This window comes from Natrix helvetica (assembly GCF_964273705.1).
Source record: "Natrix helvetica genome assembly, chromosome: Z".
Classification (NCBI taxonomy): Eukaryota; Metazoa; Chordata; class Lepidosauria; order Squamata; family Natricidae; genus Natrix; species Natrix helvetica.
The window spans coordinates 94,929,891-94,945,275 of record NC_138554.1 but is presented as its reverse complement, the minus strand read 5'-3'; the positions used below and the strand labels follow the sequence as shown (position 1 = coordinate 94,945,275).

The 15,385-nt window shown below is 45.0% G+C and overlaps 2 protein-coding genes across 3 annotated transcripts in view; one reads left to right on the top strand and one right to left on the bottom strand.

Annotated features, from left to right (window-relative positions):
- The window catches only part of EFHB (EF-hand domain family member B), a 36,349-nt gene extending 35,122 nt beyond the window's left edge, over positions 1–1,227 (bottom strand). For both annotated transcript variants that reach the window (XM_081969648.1, XM_081969649.1), the window contains exons 1-2: positions 1,130–1,227; positions 493–555 (exon numbers count right to left, since the gene is read on the bottom strand). In XM_081969648.1, coding sequence (XP_081825774.1) covers positions 493–555; positions 1,130–1,222 — 156 coding nt within the window. In that variant the 5' untranslated portion in view covers positions 1,223–1,227. The remainder of the gene's footprint in view (positions 1–492; positions 556–1,129) is intronic.
- Positions 1,228–13,253: 12,026 nt separating this feature from the next.
- Positions 13,254–15,385, top strand: part of RAB5A (RAB5A, member RAS oncogene family) — a 32,625-nt gene continuing 30,493 nt past the window's right edge. Inside the window, exon 1 of the mRNA XM_081932618.1 lies at positions 13,254–13,574. The gene's annotated coding sequence lies outside the window, so the exon portion shown is untranslated. The remainder of the gene's footprint in view (positions 13,575–15,385) is intronic.

Here is a 15,385-nt window from a genome sequence, read left to right as displayed (position 1 = left end):
TAAGATGTCTTACATATCTTGACTGTTCTGAAGGAATATCTTCCTAATCTTTCATTATAGTATTAAACAACATGGCACAGAATTTTTTAAAAATGAAACTGTTCTATAATTGTTTTCCCAGAGGGTGATGTACATGAACAATTGGTAATGATCATTGACAAAACAGCTTAAATGTGTGGAATGGCTATTCTGGACCTAAGTGTTCCATCAGAATTTCTTTTTTAAAAAAGAAGTTTAAAAAACATTTTTTACATTTATATATGTCTTTAAAACAACCTTTAGGATTCCTTGGTATGATTGAAGACTCACTTCTAAAAACATGAGGAAAGTCCAGATAAAATTAATTTGGCTTAATTTAATTTGTCTTGAACTATAATTAAATATAGTTAATAGGACAAAACATGATGTTTAATAATTGTGTGTGCACACACAAACACACATGCAAGGTGGTTAGATGGAAAGATAATAAGACTGAAGAATTATGATACTCACTTTGGGTAGGATTTCAGTAAGACAAGAGGCCGCAGTTTCTCCAATTGGTATCAACTTTCCAGCCTACAAAAAGCAACCAGTGAAACTACACAGGCAAAAGACATAGGAAAGAAAATGATTGTACTCCAGTTCCAGAGCTCAGTATGGATTAGACAGCATTTATTTTACTTTCACTAGGTCCTGGTAAGATTTGGGGGGTCCCATCCCAGAAGACCATGTAACACTCGCCCGGATTTTTGTTACTGTACAATTACAAAGTGTCTGGATTGTGGTCTGGCACTAACTCTCCTCAATTCCATTTTGCTCTGGCTTAAGAACGTTTTTAGGATGTTTGCAAACGACAAAGACCTCGGGAAAGGTGGCCAAAACAGTATTGGTCAATCTCTGAAAGTCTTACAAGTTGCCGAGGTTGACAAACCCTGGTCAAAAAGGCAGGAGATGGGGCGTCCTTTGGGCCAGGGGTCTCCAACCTTGGCAACTTTAAGCCTGGCGGACTTCAACTCTGGGAGTTGAAGTCCTCCAGAGTTGCCAAGGCTGGAGACCCTTGCTTTGCACAACGAAGAGTTGGGGCAACTACTAATCCAAAAGCGGAAAGACCGAGATGCGTCAGTAACGAACACAAGATATAAATACTTACTGTGGGGAGCTCAGGAAACCGGTCGATACATTTCCCCTGGTACACTTGCCTAGCGGTCCCATGCAGCCTCTTAACCGGTAGCCCGCCCACCATCCTGAGCAGCTGGACAATGGCGGAAAGAGGATGTTACCTCGGGTAACCTAGCGACGGGAAAGCTTTTCGCTCCGCTCTCTCTGCTCCCCCCACCCCAAGAGTAAGTACTTGATGCGCATTTTTTTTTCTCTGAACGATTTGCAATGTGCGCGCCGATTTGAGTCGTGGATGTATTATATGTACTATAATGCATGTAATTGTACCACTTTCCCTGCAAATATTCTGGGGCTATCACCTTTGAGCTTTGCTGCTATCTACTGATTGTCGGGATTCTTACAGTCCAAATAATGCTGGGAGTATTTAAGGTGGATTGCTGTCATGCCTGACTTACTTCGAACATAACTCACTGATATGCAGATAACACTAAGAATCTGAGCGTCATCTCGTCTCCCATTTTCCAGAGTCTAATGCCTGAAGAAAAGCTTAAGTTTATAAAGCCTTTCTAAAAATCAACAGACTATCCAAAGTCCAAGTTAGTGAATTTTTTTGAACTTTGTTCTACTGCTACCAAAATTTCCTTAGCTGGGGCAGGCTGTAAATGTGAAATAAAAAAATAAAAATAATAAAAAGATTGGCTTTTTAAAAAAGCATCAGTCTGCAGAAATTATTTGAATTGCTTTGTTATTTTTATTTTTATTTGCATGCCTATTCTGCAAATAAGTAAAGGTAGTCCAAATACATGCTTTCAACCACTGATTGTTTAGGTAATTATACTAAAAAAAAGGCAGTTCAGAGAATAGGAAGCAAACTCAGGTCTATATTGTAAGCTTAGATTTTATTCTCGCCACCAGATGGCTTCATATTATGTAGCTTTGCCATTGAACAACTAAACAAAGGGGTTAGAAAATGTAGAAATGTTGCCCACTTTGATAAATGCTAGATTAGAAAACTAGCCAAACCAGTTTACTATCAACTCTAAAGATGTGTCAGAAAATATGAAATTAAGACATAATTAAACGTATCACAATATAATAAATATGCCCAATTCCCATACAAAATTTACTGTTCTTGCTGCTTTCTCCACAATCAATAAAAATACAAATCATTCAGCAAAATAAGATTGTTAGTTTATTGCTATAAAGATTCATTATCATTATTCAATACTATGAATAATTTACCTTTACAAAATTAACTTTATTTCATTGAAGGAAGCAACATAATTAGTACATTTTGCTTTGCGTATGATTAAAGGACCTGTATCAAGTAAACATTGTGCATTAACAGAAAAAATGTTACCACAAAATGATTCTAACTTTATACTATATTTTAATTCCTGGATTCATATAGCAAACTAATATGCCATTTTATAGCCTAATGCAATGTGTGTACCAAATTAATCTCACTCTTGCAACTTTTTTCCAGTTTGATTGTGCCCATTGTCCTTTTTAAAAAAAGCAGTTACTGAATTTAATCTGATAATGTAAGACAATATCCTCTAGGCACGTTGCTTGATGTGATTAAATCAGCTGCTGAGTCTTAAGAATTTACTCACACACTCTCCATATCCCAGTGCTGAGATGGCAGTTTAAAATTCCTTGGGGACATGTTTTTAGAAAAGAGACTGTATCTTGGTGCCAGCCTGCTATTAACATAGGTACAGCCATATTAGAGAATTGTATAATAATTCAACTAAATAATACCATAATCTGTCAGGAAGTTATGTTTTCCATTTGAAAATGGAATAAACCTATTATGTGAACAATGATCTGCAGAGCTGTATTGCTTGCTGCTTTCTCCTATCTTAGTGCAGGGTTCTATACCTTAGTGATCATTTCTGTTCTGGCTGCTGGAAAAAGCAGGTTGTTTCCCGATCCTATGTTCTTTTGGATTGGACAATAATGACCTCAAAATAATCCTTTGGTAAAGTCTTTGCCAACAGGCAACAGTAGGACCTCACAAGCAATGCAGTATCCAAATAGCTACCCTGATCCATAAAACTTAATGTGAACACAGAACACCCAAGGCTGTGCTGCTATTCTATAAACCAAGAGATAAGAGACATCAAAGGGCAGCAAGTAATGAGACCAAAAATTCCAACAGGGATCCTTTCAGTTTTTGAGGTTGACACTTGAAGGAAACATATAGTGAGGAATCAACAGTTATTTGCTGACCTCATCTATTCTGTTCATGTCACCTGTTGAAGAAATCCTGCCCTAACTTAATTCACCCAAAAAGAAGATATAATAATAAGAATTTTGTGGGGACAGCAGTTTTCCAGCCAAATTTTTTTCTTTTAATCTTGAGAATGTAAACAATAATTAGAGCTATGTGAATCAAGCATTAATACCTTGCAGGTATCTAGATAGGCAGCCAGTTCTGCTTTTCAACTAAACAATACAATAATTCAGTGTCTGTAATATTCTGGAGATAGAAACAGATTGATACCAAAGAGAAAGGGAAGAACTAAGGGAAACTGGCTTGCTTTCATTTAAAAAAAGTGAAGATAATGGCAGTCCTGTTGCAACTTAATTGTAGAAGCAGTGTCTAATGTGAATTATCAACCCCATGTGACTTTTAAGACTATAAAATGGGCTATGAAAGTAAAGACTTTACAGATTTCACTACCTCTTTGTTTTCATCTATTGATAGTTCATAGTTCTGCAATTGAGATCAGATAGATTAAATATTGTAAAATCCCTAAACTGTCTGTTAATGTTACCGGGACTGTTTTGAGAACTGAATTCCATAAGGCAGAAGATAAGCAAATTTGATTTCCGAACAAGTCATGAATATTATTGAGAAGAGAAAATAAAGTCAAATAATATGGCATCCTAACAAAGAATTTCAGAAAGCTATTAGAAGAGACAAGAAACAATATTACAACATCTATGAAGAAATCAAAGTCAGAAATTCATATTACAGTGCATTGATGAGACAGATTGGGGAGAGATCATCTTAGAGGAGGGTTATCTCTGTAGTCATTAAGAGCCAACACTGACTTAATGGCATACAATCAAACAATTATGACATCTGTGTTTCTGATGTTAAACAGAGCCAGTTGCCAGTCTATTATTATCACAGAAGTACAGTACTTGTCACTATTACTGTTAATTATTTACAGGAAGTACTTAACAGCATGATGTTGACTTTTCCTCTTCAGTTTTATGTAATAGTTACATGGATTTTAAATAAATTCCATAAAATGTGGATAATATATTGTCTGCAAACTGCAAAATGAAACATAAATATGCTTCTGAATATCTGAAATACTTATAAATATATTTTGTGATATGTAGATTCTCTTCTTCCTGATAATGTTGCCTTTAAAGGTAAAGTATTTTAAAATAAAGTATATTAAGAACTATATAGAAGAGGAGGGGTATTGAATCACAAATAATCTTTTATGGCTATTTAAATTTCCTTTAAATATAGTACAGATACTTTCAAGTACATGGTCAAAAGGATATATTAGTTTTGAAAAGAAAACAAGGATATTCTGACTTGTGCATAAGTAATTATGCAATCCATTATGTTTTGGTATTGCCAGCATAAGCAAACTTCAGGCTTATGTAAATTCTATTTTATTTATATAAGAACCTATTTTATTGTTCGTTTGTTTATGAATATTTTTGAACAACCAGTGGAATGGCTTGCCTTCAGAAGTTGTGTAGGCCCCAACACTGGAGGCTTTTAGGAAGAGACTGGACAACCATTTGTCTGAAATGGTATAGGGCAGCGATGGCAAACTTTTTTTGGCTCGCGTGCCACAAGTGGGGGGAGCACAGGGGTGTCGTATTCGGGCATGCCGTACCTGTAATGCAATGCGCGACCTCCCAGTGCGCATGCGCACAATACAGGCACGACTCCCCATTTTTACATGCTTTTTTCACCCCCCCCCAAGCCTGGGGAGGGCGAAAAGAGCCCCCCGCCCCCCCAGAGGCCCTCCAAAGGCTTCAGGGACCATCGGAACGCTTAAAACGACCCTCCAAGCAAACCGGAAGTGACTTCCGGTTTGCTCGGAGGGTCATTTTGAGCACTCCGAAGGCTTCAGGGACCGTCCGGAGGCTTCCCTGATGCCTTTGGGGCTCTCAAAACGACCCTCCGAGCAAACAGGACGTCACTTCCGGTTTGCTTGGAGGGTCATTTTATGCGTTCCGAAGGCTTCAGGGAAGCCTCCGGATGGTCCCTGAAGCCTCCGGAGGTCCTCCGGGGGGGCGGGGGGGGGAGACTCTTTTCGCCCTCCCCAGGCTCCTATAAAGCCTCTGGAGCCTGGGGAGGGCAAAAAATGGCTTTAAAAAAGGGTGAACTCAGCTAGCCAGCCCGCGCATGCGCGCTGGCCAGCTGACAGGGCAGCGCCTCGCGTGCCCTGACAAATGGCTCTGCATGCCACCTGTGGCACGCATGCCATAGGTTCGCCATCACTGGTATAGGCTCTCCTGCTCAAGCAGGTGTGAGACTAATTCACAGGTGTCAAACTCGATTGCGTCTCATGACATATCACAATGTTTTGTGCCTTTGCAGAGCCAGGGTGGGCATGGCCTGCAGTTGACGCATTCCACCCATGGGCTGCCAGTTTGACATCCCTGGACTAAATAATCTCCAATATCTCTTCCAAGGTCTCTGTGTTAATCTGTTTTCTGTATTTATAGTGGTAGTTCTTGAGTTTTCCCAGAGTCCAGTAAAAAAAGGCAGAAGCTATGATTTGCCATCTTCTGGTGTATGAAATCCTTGCTAACATACTGAGAATTACTTGGTTGGAACTGAGTCTATTTACTCCTGACCAATCCTAGCAACTATCTTCTTATAATATAAAATATAGAATCTCCATGAGTACTAACTAGTATAACTCGTTATGCAAATCTCTAGGGGATTTGAGAGTCTTCCTACTACGCATGCCCAAGATGGTGTCCTGTCACGTTTGAGGAGAGCTTCGGGGAGATGATTGTCCATCTTGGGGCTTGCAGGGGTACCCTATTCCATCGTTGGTTCCAGGTCCAGCTATGAGAACTTCCTGGGACCTCGGGGGATACCCTTGAGCTGCGATGTCCTACCTTATAGCCGGAACATCGTGAGTGAAATGGGGCAGTTAGCAGTGAAAGGAGAATGGAGAGCATCAGCGGCTGCCGGCATGGGTGTGGTCAGCAGCTGCGGCGGGACTCCCGGCCTGGGGTCTCTGCAGCTGGCATGGGTATGGTCGGCGGTAGCAGTGGGACGCCCGGTCTGGGGTCTCTACAGCTGCCGCCCCACCACGCTGTGGTGTTATCCCGGTTGCTCCCCCCCCTTGCTTATGAACATGATAAATTAGATCAGCGGGGAGGGGCTGAGGCAGCTGGCATGGATACTAACGCCAGCGGAAGATGGCTTTGGGAGTTGGCGTGGGCACGGTTGGAGTGGGGGGGTCCTTCGTTGTGCCTCCCCCGGTGTTGCTGCCGTTGCCTGGGCCACTGTACTGTGCCATTTGGCCATTTGCCACCCCCTCCTGTGATATTATGGACTGGGTCAACGGAGTGCGGCCCTGGCGATGGATATGAGTGCAACTGGCATGGGCGGAGCTTAGCTGTTGGAGTCGGAGTTGGAGCAGCCATGGATGCCGCCGCTGTCCTCGTTGCTGCCATCACTGGCCGCTTCACCACCTTGCAAGCTAGCATCTGCTGCGATTTTGGACAGCTGTCCGTTACCCTTACATATTGTCCCCAACACTGACTATTTTTATGATGGACATAGCTTCCTGCTACCCCCTTGAACACTGCTGGCTGACTATTTTTATGATGGACATAGCTTCCTGCTACCCCCTTGAACACTGCTGGCTGCCCCCCCCCTCCATGTACATGTCATCTCCTCGTTCCATGTCCCCGTGATGTCATCCCGTTTGGTTGATGCCACACTTTATTTGCCAGAACTTTATTCCCTCCGGGAACTCCCCCTTTCCCGGGGATGGCCTTTTGACCTATCAAGACGCTTCCTTAATGACGGATCTTGGGATCCTGAGAGGTGGCATGCGAAGAAGGTTTTTTTTACAGGGACTTTTAAACCAAATTTAAAGGGGGGAGGGGGGGTTGATTCGGATGGCTCAGACAGGCTTGGGGGGGGTCTGCCAGGGCACAGGCCAGAGCTACCTAATGGGCGCGGGTTGGGAGGGCTGGGAAGGGTTGGGATTCCTGGGGAGACGCTAAGCCATTCCATTGGGGGGTTCACCATCTCTACTGTTTGTGGGAGAGGCAGATATGGCGCGTTCCGACCCTCATCGCCCTTCTCGCACCCCCGGGTGCTCGGGATTACAGGATCCTGGTGTCCGGCTGGTGTCGCTTAACGCCAGGTCCGTGGTACATAAGGCTCCCCTCATTTACGACCTCATACAAGAGTGTAGAGCGGACCTGGCGTGCATTACGGAGACCTGGTTGGGCCATGAGGGGGGGGGTGCCCCTTAGCGAACTATGCCCACCAGGCTTCCAGGTGTTTCACCAGCTGAGACCCCAGGACAGGGGCGGGGGGGGGGTGGCAGTGGTTATCAGGGAAAGTCTCAGACCTCAGGAGGTCACTGTGCCTCAGATAGGCGGGTGTGAGTCCCTCTTTGTGAAGTGGGGCCTTGGAGCTCAGGTGGGCCTTTTTGTTACATACCTGTCTCCCTGCTACATTTCATCGGCCCTGCCGGAGCTGCTAAAAGTATTAGCTGGATTGGTGGTTGATTTCCCCAGGCTCATGGTCCTGGAGGATTTCAATCTGCCTTCCATTGGCGAGACATCCGAGTCAGCTCGGGAGTTCATGGCTTCCATGACAGCTATGGACCTAACTCAGTTAATTCAATACCCCACCCATAATGGGGGACACACGCTCGACCTGATTTTTGTCTCTGGGCAGTGGATGAATGATCTAGATTTAGGGGATATTTCTATTCAACCCTTGTCATGGTCTGATCATTTCCTCATCAGGCTTGACTTCCATACCGCTACCCCTCGCCGCAGGGAGGCGGCACCGACTAGATGGTTCTGCCCCAGGCACCTGATGGACCCCAAAACGTTCCTGATGGAGCTTGGGACTTTTCCTGAATCCCTTGCTCACAACTCGACCGAAGCCCTAGTGGAAGCCTGGGATAGGGCTGCTGCTGGGGCCTTGGGCCTCTGCGGCCTCTGACCCGGTGTCGATCCCGGATGGCTCACTGGTCTACCGAGGAGCTCCAGGAGATGAAACGCTGGAAAAGACGCCTAGAGAGTGGTTGGAGGGCCAGCCAGTCCGAATCTGATCAAACACTAGTAAGAATTCATATTAAATCCTACTTAGTGGAGATAGAAGCGGCAAAACGGCAATATTTTTCCGTTCTTATCGTGTCCGCAGATAACTGCCCAGCTGCCCTGTTTAGGGTGACCCGCTCCTTACTTAACCAAGGAACTGGGGAAGACCCCTTGCAGGGTAGGGCTGAAGAATTTGTTCAGTATCTGCAGGATAAAATTGCTCAGATCCGGACAGGCTTGGACTCTGACTAGTAGATTCGGGCGAGCCGACGGGGATGAATCTTGTGGAGACAATCTGGGATGGGTTTGACCCTGTGACCCCCGAAGGCATGGACAGGATTATGGGGAGACTCAGTGCTGCCACTTGTGTGCTGGACCCGTGTCCCTCTTGGTTAGTTTCGGCTTCCCAGGAGGTGACATGAGGCTGGCTCCAGGCGATTACCAACGCTTTATTGCAAGAGGGGTTCTTTCCCACCGCCTTGAAGGAGGCGGTGGTGAGGCCCCTCCTTAAGAAGCCTTCCCTGGACCCAGCTTCTTTAGCCAACTATCGTCCTGTCTCCAATCTTCGCTTTGCAGCAAAGGTTGTCGAGAGTGTGGTAGCACGTCAGCTTCCCCAGTACCTGGATGAAGCTGTCTACCTGGATCTGTTCCAGTCGGGTTTCAGGCCCGGGTACAGCACGGAGACGACATTGGTCGTGTTGGTCGATGATCTCTGGCGGGCCCAGGACAGGGGCTGCTCCTCTGTCCTGGTCCTATTAGACCTCTCGGTGGCTTTCGATACCATCGACCATGGTATCCTACTGCGACGACTCGGGGGGTTGGGAGTGGGGGGCACCGTTTTACGGTGGTTCTCCTCCTACCTGTCGGATCGGTCGCAGTTTGTGTTGACTGGAGGGCAGAGATCGACCCCCAAGCGCGTCACTTATGGGGTGCCCCAGGGGTCGGTTCTCTCACCCCTCCTGTTCAACATATACATGAAACTGCTGGGCGAGATCATCCGTGGTTTTGGGGTACGGTATCATCAATATGCTGATGATATCCAACTTTTCATCTCTACCCCAAACCACCCAAACAATGCCCTCGACGTGATGTCCCGATGCCTGGAGGCTGTGCGGATCTGGATGGGGAGGAACAGGCTCAAGCTCAATCCCTCCAAGACTGAGTGGCTGTGGTTTCCGTCATCCCGATTTGTACACCTTGTCCCATCTTTGATGATAGGGGGAGAAATTTTAGCTCCCTCAGAGAAGGCTTGCAATCTGGGAGTCCTCCTGGATACTTGGCTTAGTTTAGAAGAACACCTGATGGCCGTGACCAGGGGGGCCTTTTACCAGGTTCGCCTGGTACGTCAGTTGCGCCCCTTCCTGGATCGGGATGCTCTGTGCACAGTCACTCATGTCCTCGTCCTTTCTCGCCTGGACTACTGCAATGCTCTCTACATGGGGCTGCCCTTGAAGAGCACCCGGAGGCTTCAGCTGGTCCAGAATGCGGCCACGCGGGTTGTCATGGGGGTACCTAGGTCCTCCCATGTTACACTCCTTTTAGGCGGCCTGCACTGGTTGCCGGTTGTTTTCCGGGTGCAATTCAAGGTATTAATTATGACCTTTAAAGTGCTCCATGGCTTAGGCCCAGGGTACCTGCGAGACCACCTACTGCCACCAGTAGCCTTTCACCGTCCAGTATGATCCCACAGTGTTGGCCTCCTCAGGGTGCGGTTGGCCAGACAGTGTCGGCTGGTGACCCCCAGGGGGAGAGCCTTCTCTGTGGGAGCGCCTTCCCTCTGGAATGAGCTGCCCCCGGAGCTTCGCATAATCCCTGACCTCCGGTCCTTCCGACGCGCCCTAAAAAGTTGGCTTTTCCAGCAAGCTGGCCTGGCCTGTTAATTTTAACTTATTTTAAATGTATTGTCTTTTAAATTCAGTTGTTTTTTTTGGATATGTATATAATTTTTTTAACTTTTGGGATGTGTGTTTTTATTTAATGTTGTACGCCACCCTGAGTCCTTTTGGAGAAGGGCGGCATATAAATCCAAATAAACAGAAACAGAAACAAACAGAAAACAGATTTGTATTCATTCATAAATGTTTGGTGTTTTAAATCAGTTGCCAATCCTCCCTCCCCCTCCCCTTCCTTTCTTTCATTTTATCCTACCCCCTTTTATTTTTGATAATTCTGAGGGAACTTGTCCAAAATACCCATTATCAATTCCATTCTCTTTCAAAATCTGTAAAAATGATACACTAAGTCAGTTGAGGTAGTCTGAGCTTGTATTGAGTGGTCACAATGATTGATAACCATTTTATATGAACCCTTTAAGAAGCCTTATAGCAGTGTTTCTCCACCTTGGCGATTTTAAGTCCTGTGGACTTCAACTCCCAGAATTCCCCAGCCAGATGGCTAGGGGATTCTGGGAGTTGAAGTCCCCAGGACTTAAAGTTGCCAAGGTTGAGAAACACTGCCCTATAGGAACATCATTCAATTCCCAGATTAGACTGGTCATGACCCTAATAGTCTGACATAAGGCCAACATGATTTTGACACTAGGCGTGAAGAAGCAGAACCCACTTAGTGGATCTGTTGAATGTGGATTTTTAAACCCTGGCTATGGCTTTTGTTAATTTCATTTGTATTGGTTTGTATGTGCGAGTGGGTCCCCTGCAGTGGGCTAGGAGGGACGCCAGAGGCGAGTCTTGAGGTACCATCTTGGGAGGAGTTTGACTCTGTTACCGCTGAAGATATGGACAGGTTGCGTGGTTGACTGCGAGCCACCACATGTTTACTGGACCCGTGTCCCTCCTGGCTTGTACTGGCATCCTGGGAGGTCACACGAGGCTGGCTCCAGGAGTTAGTCAATGCCTCCTTGAGAGAGGGGTTCTTGCCAGCCGTCTTAAAAGAGGCGGTGGTGAGGCCCCTACTCAAGAAGCCTTCCCTGGATCCAGCTATATTAGCTAACTACCGTCCTGTCTCCAACCTTTGCTTTTTGGCAAAGGTTGTAGAGAGTGTGGTGGCACAACAGTTCCCACGCCACTTGGATGAAATTGATTATCTAGACCCGCGCCAGACCAGTTTCCGGCCCGGCCACAGCACGGAGACGGCTTTGGTCGCGTTGGTGGATGATCTCTGGAGGGCCAGAGATGGGGGTTGCTCCTCCATCCTGGTCCTATTAGATCTCTCGGCTGCTTTTGATACCATCGACCATGGTATCCTATTGCGCCGTCTAGAGGGGTTGGGGGTGAGGGGTACCGTTTTGCGGTGGTTCTCCTCCTACCTCTCTGGCCAAGCGCAATGTGTGCTGACGGGAGGGCAGAGGTTGACCCTGAGGCCGCTCACTTGTGGGGTGCCGCAGGGGTCGGTCCTCTCGCCTCTCCTGTTCAACACATATATGAAGCCGCTGGGTGAGATCATCCGCGGTTTTGGGGTTGAGTACCATCTGTACGCTGACGATACTCAGCTGTACATATCTACCCCGAACCACCCCAACGAGGCCGTCAAAATGATGTCCCGGTGCCTGGAGGCCGTACGGGTCTGGATGGGCAGTAACAGACTCAAACTCAACCCCTCCAAGGCTGTGGTTACCGGCGCCCCGGTTCAACCAGTGGGTTCCATCACTGGCCATCGGGGGTTCCATCACTGGCCCCTGTGGAGCGGGCGCGCAATTTGGGCGTCCTCCTGGATGCCCGGCTGTCAATGGATGACCATGTGACGGCCGTGGCAAGGGGGGCGTTCCACCAGGTTCGCTTGGTGCGCCAATTGCGCCCCCTGTTGAACCGGGGCACCCTGCGCACAGTCACCCATGCACTGGTGACGTCCCGACTGGACTACTGCAATGCTCTCTACATGGGGCTTCCCTTGAGATGCACCCGAAGGCTGCAGTTGGTCCAGAACGTGGCCGCGCGGGCAATTATGGGAGGTACCAGATACTCCCATGTAACACCTCTCCTGCGCGGGCTGCACTGGCTACCTGTGGCTTTTCGGGTGCGCTTCAAGGTGTTGACTATCACCTTCAAAGCGCTCCATGGCACAGGACCTAGCTACCTGCGGGATCGCATCCTGCCCCATACATCCCTGCGGCCGATTCGCTCTCACAGGGAGGGACTCCTCCAGGTGCCGTCCACTAGGCAGTGCCAGCGGGCGACGCCCAGGAGTAGGGCCTTCTCTGTGATGGGCCCGACCCTCTGGAATGACCTCCCCCCCGACATTAGAATAACGACCGATCTCCGCTCCTTCCGTAAAAAACAAGACCCACCTGTTTAACTTAGCTGGCCTGGCCTAACTGTAGCTTTTGTATCCCTCTAGCCTATATTTTAAATTTTAAATGTTTAGGGATAGATTTTTTAGGTTGTTTTAATTTTTAACTATAACTGTACAGCCTATCATATAATTTGTTTTAATGGGTATTTATAATTATCTAAGTTTGTATATTGTTTTATTGTGGTCTGTACACCGCCCCGAGTCCCTTTGGGGAGAGGGGGCGGTCTATAAATTTAATAAATAAATAAATAATAAATAAATAAATAAATAAATAAATAAATAAATAATGTATTTTATTTTGACTGAATTCTTTTTTGTATGTTTAGATTGTTGTAAATTTTCCAGAGAGGTTATTATTTATTAAACTTCTATGTTGTCCAACTCTGGACGGCTCATAACAAATCAATTACAATAATCTCACACAGTTGAGATAGGTGGCCATACAAATCAAATCAATGAATATGACACTAGCTCTGAAATATCAATGTTGTCGCATGGAATAGAGCTCATTGTGGAAATCTCGCGCTAGCTCAGCTGGCCACATCTGACGAGGAGAGACGTAACCTATACGAGCCTTCTGGCCTCCCACAATTCCCAGCGCGAGCCGCCTGCTTTCATAGAAAACGCCCCTCTATGGTCTCGATCTCTAACGACGACCCGACGGGCACGTGATTGTGCAAGACGGAAATGATATGAAGACGGGGTGCGGTGACGTGGCAAGAGGAGGCGGCGCGGCTAGAGGAAGTTACGTGTTCGTGTTTTGGTCCGGGAGTGGAAGGAGGAGGGAAAGACGGAAGTTGGAGGCCGAGTTTACCCTATCGTGAGGCACGGAAGAGGAGCCACAGGAACCGGGCGTTGGGCGGCATCTTTTCTTTTCTCAAGGATCTGTTCGCGGGGGGAACGGAACTGGCGAAGAGGCTTTCCATCACAGCCAGGTAACGATACATCAAAGCTGGACCTAATGGGGGAGGAGGCCGTGGCTCGAACAAAACGGATAGGCGCCTGCGATGCACTCGCCCTCCCTCTTTTTTTTTGGGGGGGGGTGATTTGAGCTTCGTCCACGATGCCTCAGATCGGTGTGGAAGTGGAAGGAGATGCGGAGAAAACGGAGAACTGAGCCGTTCTCCCTTTCACCCTCAAAATGGCGACCCCAATTCTCCCACTTCCTCTTATTTCTGGGGCAGGGCTGCCGGAGAAAGGCGATGTCGTGGGGGGCAGAAGGAATTTTGGAACGCAGGGAGGGCATCTTTTCGAAGAGGGAATGAAATACGGAACTGAATGTAATTGAAAAGCATCTTCTATTGTGGATTTGATATGTCTTATGCTATATTAGTTAACTCATCCCTGTTTCTCATTATTCCGAAATGCTTCAGAATATCTCTATGGATTAATAGTATATAAACATGAAAAGTTATTTTGATAAGGCATAAGGCTTTTGGACACTTTGCAATTTAAAGTGTCAATCATCCGTTTTATTAGAGTTGTAGCCTCAGGTTGTATGAAATTAGTTGCAAAAAAATGCTGCACATCCGAAAATTCAGATTTTATTTTTTGTGACGTATCAGTATCTTAAAATACTTAAAATGTAGTACAATATTTAAATTCTGCTTTAAAAATTTGTCTTATTAGATATTGTTTCAGATTAATTTTATTTCAATTTCCTAAGAATCTGTTTTTTCACCATAAATGTTTTATAATTTAAATAGTTTATTAATATGTAATTCTTTCCCAAGGTACAACAAAGGCAAAAAAGCAACATATTCTTGCTTCTGTCACTTTTCCTGCTTCTATTTCTGGATCCCAAACTAAATAATATGAAAAGACAAGAGACAGGTCTCAATTTTTCCTTTCTATGAACATGGGCAAAGTGGCAGAGTAAATATTGTTCATGCTTATTCTGTTCCAATGAAATTGGTCCTAAGTAGCTCTTGGAGTGAGAGGGCTGGAGGAGAGGATAGTGAAACTATAAGCATAGTATATTTTGAGAGTGGTACTTATTAGCAATGGAGTTTAAAAAAACCTTTTGTATGCCTTTAATAATGGTATAAATGTCCTTTAACTTTTAACGAATTGTGAATGTATTTAGTATCTAGACTAAAGAGCTTGTAACCTTATATCTGTCTGATATTTATTTTCAAGTGAAATTTACATATGCAAACACAATTCCATATAATCCTGATATAGGTATAGTTACCATTAGAATTCAACCTATGTGTCTGTAGAATAGCTTTTTTTCTTCAATAAGTGTGGTCTCATGGGATCATTGAATAATTGCTTTAAAAAGATGAGAAAGCATCAGCATCTTGATGCTTTCTCATCTTTTTTAAAGGTAAAGAAGTTCTGTGTTTTCATAATTCAAAAAGACATAATACTCTGTAATTACACTGAAAAAAGAAAAAATCATTTTGTCTTTTGGTATAATTAATTTATATTAGAATAATATATTATTGTTTCATAATACTTGTGATTTAAACCTTAATATTCTTCCTAAGAAATCTATGTAAAAAAGAAGTTAAAACATCCAATTTTAGTTATTTTCTATTTCTCTTTTTTTAACATTTATAAAGAAGGAATCAAACACTTTTAAACAGTAAGATCATCAGAGGCCTTAATTCCAATTGAGAAACATAATTAGCAAATCTAAGAATTATCTTTTTGTGGTCTATTCTCAGGGCTGAGATGGTAATTTAAGAGATCCTTAACTTTCCAAATTAATTTTAATAGCTTTTATGCAGTGTATATCTAT